The 17,057-nt window shown below is 35.0% G+C and overlaps 1 protein-coding gene and 1 long non-coding RNA gene across 13 annotated transcripts in view; one reads left to right on the plus strand and one right to left on the minus strand.

Moving 5' to 3' along the window:
* LOC125909609 (uncharacterized) overlaps window positions 1–11,751 on the plus strand; it is a 31,043-nt gene extending 19,292 nt beyond the window's left edge. Inside the window, exons 3-4 of the long non-coding RNA XR_007453743.1 lie at window positions 5,517–5,658; window positions 11,455–11,751. This is a non-coding gene — a long non-coding RNA (uncharacterized LOC125909609). The remainder of the gene's footprint in view (window positions 1–5,516; window positions 5,659–11,454) is intronic.
* Window positions 1–17,057, minus strand: part of G2E3 (G2/M-phase specific E3 ubiquitin protein ligase) — a 63,226-nt gene that overhangs the window by 14,093 nt on the left and 32,076 nt on the right. For 11 of the 12 annotated variants that reach the window (XR_007453742.1, XM_049612952.1, XM_049612951.1 and 8 more), the window contains 7 exons: window positions 15,912–16,036; window positions 14,090–14,255; window positions 7,576–7,659; window positions 6,815–6,921; window positions 6,010–6,126; window positions 2,764–2,888; window positions 2,525–2,657 (listed from right to left, as the gene is read on the minus strand). Coding sequence is in view for 11 of the 12 variants with exons in the window: in XM_049612952.1 (XP_049468909.1) it covers window positions 2,525–2,657; window positions 2,764–2,888; window positions 6,010–6,126; window positions 6,815–6,921; window positions 7,576–7,659; window positions 14,090–14,255; window positions 15,912–16,036 (857 nt within the window). In the remaining variant the exon portion in view is untranslated. The remainder of the gene's footprint in view (window positions 1–2,524; window positions 2,658–2,763; window positions 2,889–6,009; window positions 6,127–6,814; window positions 6,922–7,575; window positions 7,660–14,089; window positions 14,256–15,911; window positions 16,037–17,057) is intronic. The other variant, XM_049612959.1, reaches the window with a different exon arrangement.

Below are 17,057 nucleotides of genomic sequence, written 5' to 3' on the forward strand. Positions count from 1 at the left end.
ATCCTTTAAAAATAGAACAAATATAATCTTTGCTTACTCTATGAGAAAACCACAGTTGTAAGAGATTACACAATGTATTTTTAATCATAGAGTTAGTTAACAGCAGAGCTAATATTATAAACACAATTCACAACCCTTTAAATTGTACTTTTTAGTATAGACCAGTAATTCTCAGAGTGTGGTTCCAAACCAATGGCAGCAACATCATCTGGAAACTTATTAGAAATGCAAATTCTTTTTTTTTTTCTTTCAAGATTTTATTTTAAGTTATCTTGACACCCAATGTGGGGCTCAAACCCACAATCCTGAAATCAAAAGTTGCATACTCCACTGACTGAGCCAGCCAGGTGCCCCAGAGATGCAAATTCTTGAGCCACACAACAGGTAAACAGAACCAGAACCTCTGAGCGTGAGGCCTAGCAATCTGTGTCTTGATAAGACCTCCAGGCAATTGTATGGACTGACTCAATTGTCCCCGCCTCAATTTCTCCATCTGTACGTGGAATTAATGTACTCAAAATAATTCTGTATGGAGCAATGCCCATGGATCATCTTTCTACATCAAGTATAATTTTTTCTCATCCTAAAACATTATAATGCGCCAATGTGGGTCAGCCTTTGCTTTTTTTCTTCACACAACCCTCTCACTATTCATTAACCCAAGTTGCAGGAAAACCAGTCTTTTGGAAATTAAGACTATCCTTCAGAAGTATGCCTTCATGTAGCAGGTTGATTTCTTGCTCCTGCCTGGAATGGAAATGCCAATGCTATTCTTTTAGAATATGATGTTAAAGCATGGAACAAGGAATCAAACTTCCCTGGTATAACATCTTTGGAAACCTACATATTAAAATTTTTAAAACTAAGGTGAACATCTTTTTTGATACTAAAAGTAATATAAAAACATTTTTAACAGATTTTCAGTTAACACAAGTGGTATCTTATAACAGCAATTCTTTACTTTTTGAAATAACTTCATATTCAAACACTTTTGGAATATTCCATATTCCATTTCTATCCATAAATCTAGTTATCAAATATTTTCACAGAAATTCTTTACTTTCTCAGTTTAAACTCGATACTATTGTTAACAAAAAATATTTCAACATGTTTAGCTACTATAATGTTACTTGTCTGTTTTTTTTCATAAGCTCCTTTGTAAAGTTATATATAGTTAAAAATCTTAACTTCGGCTGAATAAATACCTGACACAGAATAAGGTTGTAATTCTAGTCTTATTTAAATGTTTATGAATGATTTTAAAGTTACTTATTTTGCTTTTATGAAAATATTTAAGCATCGCTGAGCGCGGTGGTGCGCGCCTGTAGTCCCAGCCATTAGGGAGGCTGAGCCAGGAGGATAGCTTGAGCACAGGAGTTCTGGGCTGCAGTGCGTTATGCCAATCGGGTGTCTGCGCTAAGTTCGGCATCAATATGGTGACCTCCTGGGAGCCGGGGACCACCAGGTTGCCTAAAGGAAGGGGTGAACCGGACCAGGTAGGAAAATATTTAGGCATTAATACAATACAATAATACTTGTAAGTATGTCTTAAACTTTCTAAAGAGGTGACATTTAGACCTCTGACATTGACAGCAAATATATTAAGCAAATGATTATAAAGTAAAAAAATAGTATCTATATTAAATGATTCCTTCCTTTTAATAAAGTAACACGGTATACTTGATATTTTAAACTACCTTTAAAATGATCTATAATATGTATTTTACATCATGATTTAGTACACAATAAATTTCATACACATTCTTTCTATGTGCAGTGCAATCTGGTATTTTACATTCTATTTTAGCCTGTTTTTCTTTTTTTCATGTCGGTTACACTGACTTCATGATGATATGTTGGTCCTATAGTTTAAAAAACACTCTTCCAGGGGCACCTGGGTAGCTTAGTTGGTTAAGCTCCTGATTTTGGCTGAGGTCATGATCTCATGTTTTGTGAGTTCAAGCCCCACATCAGGCTGTGCACTGACAGCCTGGAGCCTGCTTGGGATTCTCTCTCTCCCTTGCTCTCTGCCACTCCCCTGCTCTCTCTCTCTCAAAATAAATAAACATTACAACAAAAATAAAAACGAAACAAAAAAAGCCTTTCAGGGATGCTTGGTGGCTAAGCTGGTCAAGTGTCCGACTGTGGCTCAGGTCATGATCTCTCTCTGCTGTCAGCACGGAGCCCTCTTTGGATACTTTGTCCCCCTTCCTCTCTGCCCCTCACCTGCTCACAGTCTCTCACTCAAAAATAAACATTAAAAAAAAAGGAAAGGAAAAGAAAAAGAAAAAACACACTCTTCCAGAATACTAAGATCAGCTAATATGCTAAGTGTATAAAGCTACTTCCTATTGTAATTTTTTTCAAAATAGAGTTTTATAGGGATTGCCTGGCTGGCTCAGTTGTTAGTGCAAGTGACTCTTGATCTTAGGGTCATGAGTTCAAGCTGCACATTGGGTATAGAGCTTACTTTAAAAAAAAAAAAAAAAAAAGTTTATATTTTTCTCCAATTCAAAATACATACCTCAGAAGATCTTTATGCTGGGCTCCAGGTGACTGTCTGGGTAATTTAGGTGATGATTCTTCCAACAAACAATCAGTTATTCCCACATTATTAGTGTTGGGTAATGTATGCTTTTTGGCTTTTTGGAAATCCTCTGCAGATTTAAAACCCTATGTTAGCATTATAGAAATATAGGAAGAAACTTTTCAATAATATACATTTAAAAAAAAACATCTTTATTCAAAATTGCAAAATATTACCTGAATTGTAGAGAATACCTCTACATTCCAAACACTCCCAATTTTGCTCCCATGATCGTAATGAGGAACAAGCTAAATGTGTTCCGCTAGAACCACAACACTGACAGCGCTTTATTTCCCATTTGCTGAGGATATAAAGAGAAGCAGATGTTTACATTTTGGTATTAACTTGGTCTAATTCCAACCACTAGCACTACCATAGGCCAGCACATATAACCACATATAACCAGCTCTTCTACAAAAGGAGGAAAAATAGATTATCTGCTTTGATACTATATTACTTTTTCTTCAAGTATTTTTTCCTATTTCATTTATTATGTTTATAACCTCCTCCTCTAAATATTCGCTAATTTAAAAGACCTAAACTAAATACAACATGTACATGCACATACACAAAAATATAAACACTAGAAAGAATATGATTAAGAAAGAAAAATTTCTTTTACATTTGGAAATTACTACAGCCAAAGGGAGATTGCTATGTGAATGTGTCCAACATGGAAGAAGCATTCAGTAAATATATTATTTACCTAAAATATCTTTCCAATTCAATGTGAGGAATTACTTCCTACAAAAGATTGTTCAGACACCGATACTGGGCAGCTCAACAGGATCCAGATCTTACTATCTTGCCCATATTCATATTCTCTTATTTGTTCCCCTCCACCCCCACCCCCACCCCCATGTTTCCCACTAGGCTGTGTGGTATGTGTGCTTTCTGTATAGGTGTGGGTATGGGTTGTGGTGTGGTGCCTACTTTTCGTTTGATTATGAGTAGACCTTCAATGAATCAAAATGGATATACATTCCGAGTGCATGGATGTGTAGGTGATGAGAGAGGCAACTGGAAACCCTCCTGTCCAGTAGGTATAGGTGAATCTCTGTGTGGATATGGGATATGGGTCTACAGCTGTGTGTCTCCCCAGCTTCCCCCGATAGTTCTGCCAAATGATGATGAAGAGAAAGAAGAGCACAGCGCTTAATATACACTAGGACCAGTTCTCACTCTTATACGAAAAGTTTAATCCTTGTAATTTTAAAACGTAGGGAAAACCACTGTTACCCTTCATTTTAAAGAAGCGGAAACCATAGCATAGACGGGTAAATAACTTGCCCAATTAAATTTACATTGCTAGTAAGTCTCAGTGAGGCTTCCAACCTAGTTTACCCGGCTTCATTCAGGCCCATGCTCCTAACCACTACACCATGGTGCCTTTCAGCAAAACTGCTTTTCTATCACTAGGACGAGGGAGTGAGATTACCAGAAAAAGCATTCAAATGGCAGGTATTGTGCCCCAGGAGAAATGAGAAGGGATAGCAATCTCGAATAACTGCTAGAAAGAAAACGGAGCTTGGTAACTACTGACTGGGTGAATAAATTTAGAAAATATCAGCATTAATGAATGTATTTGCTTCTTAGAAATCTAAAGTGCTGGGGCATCTGGGTGGCTTGACTGGTTAAGCGTCTGACTCTTGATTTCAGCTCAGGTCATGATCTCACCATTCATGGGTTTGAGCCTTACATCAGGCTCTACACTAACAGTGTGGGGCCTACTTGGGATTCCACTCGTGCTTGCCCCCGAACCTGCCCTCAAAGAATAAATAAATAAATAAGCTTAAAAAAAAAAAGAAATCTAAAATACCTTATTGTTTACAAAGCACATCTATATACATCATCTTATCTGTGTGTCAGCACAACTCTTTAGAGGGGGATTATTGGTGTTTACAAATGAATAATCAGGATCACCAGTCACATAAGAATATACAACACTTGCCATCTTTGATAAGATCTCTGCCCTTAAAGAATTTTTAGTCTAATGAAAAAAACAAACTTGAATAATGTCAATCATATTGTAACATGCACACAGAAGAAAAAAACCCAGCCCAGAATGGGAAATCAGGAGTGGTAAGAGCTGCTTAGGGAAATTTTTCAAAGCTGGCAAGACATCAGCTGAGTCTTTGCAAATAAGAGGTATCTTACCCAGCCAAATCACTTTCCATGAGAAACAAGGCTCCTAATATTCTGCTTTGCACTTTAAGTTTCAGCTTGCCATGTTAAGTAAGATTGCATAACAGGGATTAAAAATTTATTGAAATATCCTCCATAAATTTCAACAAAACTAGATTGGTTACTGTTTATTCTACATCTTAAAAAATGAAGATACTCTTGATTTCTAGTATCCAACACAGTATAGTGTACACAGAGGGCACATAATGATTATTGATTCAGATTAGAGCCAATATCCACTGACAGTACTTAAGAATAATCAATAAATTTCAAATGCCAAACCCTTTTTATAGTGATCCAAAAGAACACTGCTAGATTATTTTAGTTAAATTAAGCTATGGAATAGTGCCATCCAAAAGAAACACAATGCAAGTCATTTAATTTAAACTTTCCTAGTACATGATTGAAAAAGGTAAAAGAAACAGACGAAACGAATTTCAACATTTCCAAAATATGATTTTGCTTGACATGTAATCAATATAAAAACAAACATAAAAAATTATATTAACAAGATACTTTAAAACTTATTAACAAGATAAAACTTATTAACAAGATACTTTAAGTTATTTTTGTCTTACTGTTATGGGCTGAATTGTGTCCCCTCCAAATTCATAAGTTGGAGTCCCCAAACCTAGTACACCTCACTATGTATCTGTATTTGAAGATAGGGCCTTTAAAGACATAATTAAGATAAAATGAGGTCATATAGATGGGCCCCAATTTAATATGACTGGTGTTCTTACAGGAAAAGAACATTAGGAAACAGGCAGAGGGACAATCATGCGAAGACAAAGTTAGAAGGGAACCATGTGCATGACAAGCAGAGAGGCTTCAGCAGAAATAAAACCTGCCGGTACCTCTATCTGGAACTTCTAATCTCTAGGATGGTAAGAAAATAAATTTCTGTTGTTAAGGCAGGCTTAGCAAATGAAGACACTTAAAACACATCTCAATTTGGAGTAGGCACATTTCAAGTGTTCAACAGTCAATGTGGCTAGTAGCTACCATATAGGACAGTGTAGCTTTAGAAAATGAAGGCTCAGTAAATACACCACAGAAATAAGTTACAACTATGCGGACAACAATAATTTCTCTGTAAAAGTGCATTTAATAAATATACCTGCAAGTTAAAACTTCAAACATTCTAAGAGCCAAACTACATTTCACAAACTAGAAAACTACTTCCTCAACCGACGGTTTAAATAAGGACACTAAACACATGGGACTTCCCAACATACCTATCAGGTGCATTATAGTCTCGCCCTTCTTTGCAACGACATCTCCGGACATCACAATGCTCATAGTGCTGCAAAAGTTCTTGATAAGCATTTTCCTCTAATTCCCAAGATGCATCTCTGTAAATGAAGAAAGATATAAAATACACTTTGAACTAAAATTTTACATAAAAGGATTGGTAATGAATATAAAAAAAACTTTTCACATACTTGGGAATAAGGATAAAACTTTTGTTTTTTAGGATTAATCATTCTCTTCAAGATATATATCTATTAGTGTCATTTTATCCTACAGTTAATTATTCTTACAGTGAATTTTCAAATGTTAAATGAAAAATTAGAAATTTTCTAAAATTTACATTTTTCCTAATATTTCACTTCTAATTTTTAAACGTCAAGTTTAGTGCCATTATTTCTGGATTCCTCCTCTTTAAGTATTAAGAAAATGCTTCTTATACACTTTAAACCACATCCTGATTCTCTTAGATAATTTATACATACCATTGTGAAGTCTGTTACTTGGGTATAAGTCAACCAATTAATATTGTACACACTGAGGTATTTATTAAGAGACTGTAAGTCAATTAATGAGACATTTAAGTCACAGCCCCTGCCCTCAAGAACTAGCAATCTGGGAAGAAGGAGGCAGGTTTTTTTTTTGGGGGGGGGGCAGCTTTACATTTCCCCATTTAAGATGGCTGCTTATTTATAATTTTAATCATTCATAAATGATTATTTTGATTATTTCCACTGTTATTAAATACTACATTTAAATTATCTTTTTTGTCAAAGGCTAAATGGTACTCACTTTTCAGGAATATGAATTCCCATTCTCAACATCTCTTTCTGAAATATATCACTATTATTGCATATTGTGCATCTAAAGAAAAACACTCCTGCATTTATTGCTTGAACCTGTAATAGAAAACAGAAATCCATTGTTAACAATTTAATAAGGTATCAGGTTATAAATTATAACAGCTAACAGAACATGTGCTATTTTTTACTTAATATATTATGAAAACAAATTTTCTATGCTAGTTCTCAAGCTTTGATAAATGAAGTTATTCTATTGCTAAAATTTTGAAATTTTTCCCCCAATGATCAAAAATAATTGTTAATGAATCGGCTATTCTTAGCTTTACATCTATCACTCACATATTTTTCTCAACCTTTGTTATTTTTTCTTTCTTAGGTCATTTTCTTTTTTTACTGTTTACTTATATGAGAGAGAGAGCAAGGAGAGGGGGAGAGAGGGAGGGAGGGAGAGAGAAAGAGAGGGAGGAGAGGGAGGGGGGAGGGGGAGAGGGAGAGGGAGAGGGAGAGGGAGAGGGAGAGGGAGAGAGACAGGGAGAGGGAGAGAATGAATCCCAAGCAGGCTCCATGCTGTCAGCACAAAACTCAACATGGGACCCAAACCCACTATCATGAGGCCAAGACCTGAACCGAAATCAAGAGTCAGACACTCAACTGACTGAGCCACCCAGGTGCCCCTAATGTCATTACTGTCCTCAAATATTGTGTTATCCATCACTCTCTGTGAATAAAACAGTAAAAATATTGACTTACTTCATCTGGAAGGGTGTTTAAATAAGTATTACTATAAATCATTCTTGGTTCTGTTTTTAACTCAATCTCGAAGTTACTTTTTTCCTAAGAGGGGAGAATTATAAAACCTATTCTCACTTTCAGCACATAGAAATACAGAGCCCTCAGGCAGAGAGTACAAGGAAACAGAAAACTATAAACCTATTAGAAAGAGTAGCCAATCTCTATTAAAAAAAACTAGCAGCACATATTCATTTAATAACTATCTACCCCCCATTGTGTAGGTGCTGAACACTATGCTATGTACCAAAAATAGAAACATAAAATAACTTAGATCCTATATCAAGGAATTTTTGTGAGGTACAATTATAATCTGTAAAAGAGTGTGTAAGTATATACATGGAAGAGAGAGGAAGAAGTACCTAAGTCTATGTAAGAGCCTGACAAAAATGTCACAGGAATTGCGAGGTCAAAGCAAAATTTGGAAGAGGAAACAAAGGTTTACCAGGAAAATAGGACAAAAGACATTATAAGGAAATGGAATTGCACATATCAAGTTTCCATGGCAAGAGAGAGCACAATGTGATCAGGGAACTAATTAATAATATACTTCGGGATTACATGCTGGCAATACTGAACTCAGTAATGAGGTTAGACAGGTAAATCAAAGCCAGTAATGTATGTGAAAAACTGGTAAGGAATAAAGCATGCAGGAGAAAAGGACAGTTAGTAGGCTCCTTCGAAAGTCTAGCTTAAAAAAAAGTGTCTAAAGTTATATCACAGAGGGTTAAGGCAGCGGCTAGCAACAAATAAAGATACACAAAAATATCTACCAGGTTGAGCTGACAGATGGGGAATTTATGAATGATAATGAAAACAAATTATACTTGAGGTTCAAAAAACATTAGTAGTGAGGCACCTAACTGCTATGTCAGAAGAGTGAGCAACTGTTGGTCTCAGGCTCATGGGTTCAAGTCCCACATTTGGTGTAGAAATTACTTAAATAAATAAAATATAAACAAAAGCTCAGGTCATGATCTCAAGGTTCTAGAGATAGACACATGGAGCCCCAATGGTCAGCTTCCGTGATGACAGCTGGAGCCTGCTTGGGATTTTCCCCCTCTCTCTCTACCCCTCCCTTTCTCTCAAAATAAATAAATAAACTTTAAAAATGTGCGAGGGAAGCAACAAGTTACTAAAATCTGTGAACTAAAGGGTTTTTAAGCAACTATACACAGATACCAAGATCTTAGTAAATAGAGTATATAATACATGAAAGTGTCTAGTATGGAGGAAAAAACAACATGGGGCATATGGAAGATACCAACAAGACCAATGCAACGATGGAGGAATCCAAACTGAACAAGAATAGTGGCAATTCTCTACATACACAGAGTGAAAAGTTTCCATCAATTTTTAAATGCTTATTTTGAGAGAGAGAGACAGCATGTGTGCACACAAGCAGGGGAGGGGCAGAGACAGAATCCCAAACAGGGCCTGTGCTGTCAGCACACAGCCCAATGTGGGGTCCAAACTCACGAATGGTGAGATCATGACCTGAGCCGAAATCAAATTGGACACATAACTGAGTCACCCAGGCACCCCCAATTTTTAAAATATTAATCTGCATGCTCTCCTCACAAAATCCCAATGTAGTGGTCACAAATGATGAAATATGCTTAACCAAATACAATTCTCATTCTATTTCTTCAGTCTGTTTTTCCTTCGACTTTTTTATGTTAATGAAGTTCAGGAATTAAAAAATTTTTTTCTTTGAGGGGCGCCTGGGTGGCTCAGTCGGTTAAGTGTCCGACTTCAGCTCAGGTCATAATCTCACAGTCCATGAGTTTGAGCCCAGCATCAGCCTCTGTGCTGACAGCTCAGAGCCTGGAGCCTGCTTCGGATTCTGTGTCTCCCTCTCTCTCTGCCCTTCCCCTGCTCATGCTCTCTGTCTCAAAAATAAATAAAAACATTAAAAAAAAAATTTTTTTAATTAAAAGAAATTTTTTTTCTTTGGGTATTGATATATAATGGGAAAAACTCCATTTACTATTTCAGTTAAGACTTGTGACAGAATGGCAAAGGCACTGTCAGCTCCTTTATTGAACATGACTCAAGAATTAGCTTTTACTGGGCTCTAATCAAGTAATAACGGCATGTTAGTATTTGTCATAGGTGTCCGTGTGGCTGTGATTTTATATTATATTTGCATAAAGTAGGCCTACACTGTTGTAAGAATATTATTTTAACTTTTTAATGACGGGATTAGAAATTTGGTATTTTCAGTGTTCACACAAAGCCATATGAATACTAGGGTCAAGTCTGAGAACCTGTTTCATTATCAACAAATAATTGAAACAAATCTTAATTGTTTTGAAAAATAATATACTCTTACAAATCAACAAGAGGATACATTTGGTAATAATTACATTCTTTCAAATACAAATTCTTAATGAAGAAAAAACTGTTTTTGTAAAATTGTCATAAAATGTGAATTGTTCCTCATTAGGCAAAGATAACTCTTCCTGATATTTATGAATTGCACTCTCTGGATCCTTTTTTACAAACACTTCTTTGTAAGAATTGACAGAATTTATGAAATTTACCCAACAAAATTAGGCTCCGCCCTGCCATTTTTAACTGAATAATCCTAAATATAAAAAAGTTCAAGGCTCATGCAAAAAACAAAAAACAAAAAAAAACCCAAAAAACCACTCAAGTATTTTTCTTTATCTAAATTGCATTTTATTAATAATACAAATAAAAACTGATTTATCAGATGAAGCTAAAAAACAAGGCCTCATTTTAAAACATAATGTACCATATTAAGGGCTTTTGGGTCTATGGTATAACTAGGACTGTCATATTTCTTCCCAGATACAACCTAGAAGTCAAGGTTTTGACATTCATCTAAGATTACCTGTAATAATCCTAACTCACATAAAAAATCTCTTTTGCAGACATTTACAGTGGGTGACAGTTAACATTATCTCCTACCTTTTGTTACATTTTTGTCACATCCCTTTACCCCACTGTTAAGTGAATATGAATATATAATTTCATAATTCTGTTTTTTAAAATGCATACTGTTGTTTCTTTATTTCATTTAGTTATATACATTCCTGATCATCTGATTTACTTTATCAAAATATATCATCAAAATAAAGATATGTTTGAGGTTGCTTCAGTGTTCAAGTTTGCGTGTGCTTTTCTTTTTCTCAGCTTTTAATTGTCCTAAACATGACTAGCTTCATTTTACAAATATACATGATATTGCTACCAAGTCAGGTTTGATACTGATTGTCCCGACAGTAAAGCATTTAAGCTTCTCCCCAAAAAGAGCTGTAGGTACTGCTGCTCTTGCAGGTTTTGAAAACTGTACTTTCCCAACAGTAATCTCTTATGAAAGTTCTGCTTAAGGTTGTTGTTCTTTCAGTGGGTTAAAAACCTTTTGTTTTAAGCTTCCCTGTGGAAGACTAACCGCTGTGTTGTGCCACCCACTGCTAAACTCAGTATACAGTGTGACTTAAAGACATAAGTTCTGTAGTATTTCCTGCAATACACTGGCCAGCATCTGTCTGTATGTCTTCACAGAACACTGGCACTCATGAGGACAAAGTACAGAAAAGTTGTGCACGGTTTCATTTTATTAATGCTTTTTAATTTTAAGGCACTGCTTTTCTCAGGTAAAGCTAAAAAGGGACATCAATATGCTTAATCACTAAGATGAAACAAGAAAATCAGTTAACAAAAGATTACCACACTATACACATAGAAATAAAGAAAATAATAAAGAAATCCTTTAAAGCAGACTCAAGATTGGTACAGTTGGAAAAGCTTTGGGATATTTCACTGCATGTTTGTACAAACAACACACGCTGCTTTCCTTTTCATCCTTAGATCCCAGAAGCTGGCTTTACCTAGTGGAGATGTTTTCGGGACAACAAAGACAAGGCCAAGAGTTCCACGAATTCATGAAGTTCTTCCCCTATCCACTGGCACTATGAGGCAGCAACAGTTTTTAAATAATTAAACCTTGTTCTTTTTCTTCATGTTTGTAGTGTTTCACTGAAAACTTTTTAAATTTTATTTTATTTTATTTTGAGAGAGAGAGAGCACATGTGAGTTGAAGAGGAGCAGAAGAGGGAGGGAAGGAGGGAGGGAGGGAGAAAGAGAGAAGAGAGAAGAGAGAAAATCCCAAGCAGGTTCTGTGTCAGCACAGAGCCCAGCGTGGGACTCAGTCTCACAAACCAGATCATGACCTGAGCCAAAATTAAGAGTCCGACACTTAACCAACTGAGCCACCCAGGCACCCCCTCACTGAAAGCTTTAAAAAAAGAAAGAAAGAAAGAAAGAAAGAAAGAAAGAAAGAAAGAAAGAAAGAAAGAAAGAAAAAAAAAAGCCATCATTCTACTCTTTCCTCCCATCAAAACTCAGTAGTGACATGAGGGTAAAAAGGTAACTGGGAACACCTAGGCATTAATATAACAAGAATTATCCATAATGGGCTACTGGTAACACTGTACATGGTTAGACAGTGGGCAACCAAGATGAATTTCAACTGCCCATGACATTAGATTGAGGTATTATTAGCTCTGTGGGCTGACATTTAACATTAGAGTAACAGCATCTTGTCACACCGTCACTCTGACAAAATCCTATGTAGCAATGAAACTTGGATGACAGACCAGTTTCTTGAACTTCACATGTGACTTTAGAGACATAGGGCTTTTTGGCTCAGATGCCTTGGCATCTCACATTGTTTGCAGCAGATTAAGGCTGGATAGTTCAAAAAAATACAGGCAGTACAATTCCACTGAGACCCCTCACCATCTTCTGTGTCTTGAGTCCTTGGTGTTTTGATAGTGGACCTTTGATCTTTGGGTATTGGTGGCACAGGATCTACAAATCCCATATTGTCATAGAAGTTATGAATAGTGCTGAGATTAAAATGTGGTCTTCAGGTTTAAAAAAGATCAATTTCTTTGGTTAATGTCAAGGTCAATCTGGAATGGTCTACTACAATTCTAAACTGCTACATTTCTTTGAGAGAAGATATTTGGGGATGTGGAATTTAATCTTTTCGGGTGCCCCTGAGTTAGAATATTTTCCATTTCAATGACCTCAGATTTTAGTTTAACCAGCTTTTTCTTTTGAATTTCGAGTTCTTTTTAAGTTGTTCTATTCTGGCCTTCTGGTGTACCAAAAGAGCTTGAGTGTAGACACCATCATCAGATCCCACACTCAACTTCTGTGCTTCACTCATTCTATTCACATGTGCTACAAAATAGGGTCCAATAGGTGCATTTGAATATTCTCTATTTCTACATAATGATCAGGATGGCTTAAAAGATTTGTAAGTTCAAAGGTAGGGGACACAACCCCTGGTGAAACTGCAGAGGGTTTATTACGAGAAACTGTAATTTTGAAAGTATATTTTTTACTGGGCTGAGTGACCACTACTTGAGAAGAAACTGAAGTTATTGCCTATTGTTTGATTCATTCAAGTACTTTACTATTATTAATACTTTTAAGACTGTCTTGAAATATGAGGATTTATAACATCTTTTAACTTTAAAAAGTACTTTTATGGATAACCTATAATCAACAATAACATTATATTTTACTAAACAATAATAAAAGCCAAACTTTAATAAAAGCATTAAACTTAAATCCTTTATTATTTGGCATTCTATTAACTATAACTATCAGTTGGCCGGTTCACACATGTACATTATTGTATATGATGTTATCAATAAGTGAGATCTTTTTAAAATCTTCAAGAATCATCTGAATCAAATAACTGTTCAATTACTTAATGTTATGTGTTGTATGGTATTTACTTAATAACTTGTCATCAAGTTTTACAAGGTGGCTTTCAAAAAGAACTAATGCTTTTAATTCATTAAATAGTAATCAGTCCCTATCAAGAAGCTGTCATATAGTGTTGACCACAGTTGTTTCTGTTTTTTTGTTTTAAAGGCCTCTTAACATTTAAGTATCTTAGCTTACAGTTAAATTATCATTTCACATATCTTGGTCTTCTAAGCTTAAATATGTAAATGAACTGGGGAATTAAATCTGTGTTTTATTCACTGTGAAATACAAACAAAAGCCTTAGGTAAAAACAACAAAAATGTTCAAGCATAATAAAAACTAAAAGGTAGTATTCTAAACTATTTATTAAAATATTAGTTTGATATTCACTTCAAAAGAGTAAATTTCAATAGAGTAATTCTTCAGTACAGTATATTTCATATGTAAAATATGCTTTAATTAAGCTGTTTTTAAAAGTTACAAGTACAGGTAAAATACACATGTCAACTCTTTCCAATTTAAAATTCAAATCAGGGCACCTTGCCATCCTCAGTTGGAGGAGCATATGACTCTTGATCCCAGGGTTGTGAGTTCAAGCCTCATGTTGGGTGTAGAGATTACTTAAATAAGTACATAAACTTAAAAAAAATAAAATAAATGAAATTCAAATCAGCAAGCAACAAATTTTATATCAGAAAAAGTTTACAAGATATCTTACCTGTAAACAGTCTCTATGAAACCAAGCATTCTTACAACAAGGACTTCGTAATATGCTGTAAGTTGGAATAGGCTCAATAAATTCCAAGCAAATGGTACATGGTAAGGAGTCTCTATAATTATTAGATGTAATTATTTGAACAGGTCGATGGTTCCAACAAAATGACCTAAAAATATAAATTATTTAAAAATAACATCTAATTAATTGCAAAGCACAATCAGGCTAGCATTGTAATTTGCATTTAATAAAAGAAAACTCATTTGTATCATAATTAACCTACAATAGACAGGAACCTTGGCACTATAAATCCATCTCACAGGGAGGGGGGATGGGCTAAATGGGTAAGGGGCACTAAGGAATCTACTCCTGAAATGACTGTTGCACTATGTGCTAACTAATTTGGATGTAAATTAAAAAAAAAAAAGAAAAAGTAAAGGAAAAATAAATTCGTGGTTGTAAGACATTCATATGAATGGGTATCATTTAAATTTAACTTCATATTTCTCTCTAAAGGAGTGATAATGAATAAAAAGTTGAGAAATACTATTGTAAGATAATGAGAATTTGAAGTTGTTCTGTCTCTACCTCTTTACCTAATAAAGCTTGACTATTACTAACTTTAAAAAAAAAACTGGAGAGTGTTATGCTAAGTGAAATAAGTCATACAGAAAAAGACAGATACCATATGTTTTCACTCTTATGTGGATCCTGAGAAACTTAACAGAAGTCCATGGGGGAGGGGAAGAAAAAAAAAAAAAAAAGAGGTAAGAGAGGGAGAGAGCCAAAGCATAAGAGACTCTTAAAAACTGAGAACAAAAAAAAAAAAAAAAAAAAAAAAGTGAGAACAAAGTGAGGGGAGATGGGGGGTGGGAGGGAGGGGAGGGTGGATGATGGGTATTGAGGAGGGCACCTTTTGGGATGAGCACTGGGTGTTGTATGGAAACCAATTTGACAATAAATTTGATATTTAAAAAAATCCATTTCACAATCTATGAGCAAGGAGAGCTGGACATTCAGAATGTGTACCTTTTGTTGGTTAAGACTTAACTCACAGAATTTCAGTAACTAGTATTATGTTGAGAATCCTATGTAATAATATTGTTAGCAACACCATTATACTCAACAATGCACAAAAGAAGGAATTTAAACTTAAAAAATATTTTAATCAAGTAACACATAAAATGTAAGTAAAAACTTATTTTAAGTCACTAAATTTATTTCCTCTTGTATTTTCTAAACTGCAGTTTTATACATGGTAACAATCCATTAAATAGTTCAAGAACACAAAGACCACAAGAAATAGGACACTAATAATATCAAATACAAAAATTCATAAATTTTGATGTTTAAAGCTTGATTCAGGAAGTAAACATTGTCTGGGGCACTCCAGGGCATAATATTTATTTTTGGACTCCACCAAATTTAAATGCCTTCAATTTACTCAATGAGAAATATATCTGGCCCTGTGGAAGAAAAGTGGATCATAAATCTAAAAACATGACATAAAAATCTAGACTTATGAAAGGTGGAAATTTTTATTAAATATGAATAATTTAAGGGTTCCGTATCATAGTCTAGAGTTGAAAGCTGAAAGTGAATATTAATTGTTAAGCCCATTCTACACTGGCAATTTCCAAGACTTTGAAGACAGTGATGACTCCATAAAAGAGGGGAGTATTTAAAACATAAATGTACATATATGTGTAAACTCAGTGTAGCTCTGAAAAGAAATTTTACAAAGGAATTATCATTGGGATATCCATATCCATTTTCTACTTTTCCCTAACATTCATCGTTCATATTCAATAGTTAATTAACTTACGCAAAATTGCCAGTAAATTGGAAAATGCATTCTCTCTGAAGTCCACATGGAAAATGATAACTTCGTTTACATCGGGGTGCAACACATCCAATTGAAGCACCAGTTTTCTTGCAAATACAGCATTTCTAGAAGAAAATATGAAAACAGAGATCATAACATACAAAAGCTGAGTACTATAATATGACCCAGGTATAAATGAATATTCTTTGTGGGGAGTCTGAAATTATTTTCATCTTACAACAGCTATGATGATGGTATATTAAAGCAATTTCCTGAAAAAAACTGTCCAACCCAGAAACAATCTAAAGACACTAAAGATTCACTACTGTAACAATTTTTCATAAAGGATTCATCTCCCATCTAACATGTGGATGAGACAGAGATGCTTCTTTTCCTTTCTACCTGGCTAAAATACTTTCAACTAAAGGATTTGTAAACATAACGGCTATACATTAAAATCTCAAATCTCAGGGCGCCTGGGTAGCTTAGTTGGTTAAGGATCCAACTCTTGTTTTGGCTCAGGTCATGACCTCACAGTACATGGAGTCATGCCCCATGTCGGGCTCTGTGCTGACAGCATAGAGTCTGCTTGGGATTCTCTCTCTCTGCCCTCACCTTTGCCCCTCCCCCACTCTCTCAAAATAAATATATATAAACATTTAAAAAAAAGTCTCAAATCTAATAAAAAACACATAACTAGGAAATACTCATCAAGGAGAACAGTCGAACAATACTAGAAACCAATCTGTAAAAAAAAAAAAAAAAAAAAAAAAATCTGCTAGGATCAATCACTCTATCCTAACTAAATGAAAAAAGTGTTAGATACTCAAAATAGGTTACATAGTGACCTCCCCCCAACAAGGTATGTTCAAGTCCTAATTCCTGGTACTATGAATGTGATCTTATTTGGATATAGGGTCTTTGTAGATGTAAGTTAGTTAAAGATCTTAAAATGAAACCATCCTAGATTTAGGGTGGTCCCTAAATCAAATGACTAGCGTTCTTATAAGTGAAAGGAGAGGGACATTTAAGACACAGACACACAGAGGGGAAAGCCATGTGAACATGTGAAGCTGGAAGCAGAGACAGGAGTTATGGTGCCACAAACCAAGGAATGCCAAAGGTTGCCAGTAGGCACCAATAGGT

Source organism: Panthera uncia (genome assembly GCF_023721935.1).
Source record: "Panthera uncia isolate 11264 chromosome B3 unlocalized genomic scaffold, Puncia_PCG_1.0 HiC_scaffold_1, whole genome shotgun sequence".
NCBI lineage: Eukaryota > Metazoa > Chordata > Mammalia > Carnivora > Felidae > Panthera > Panthera uncia.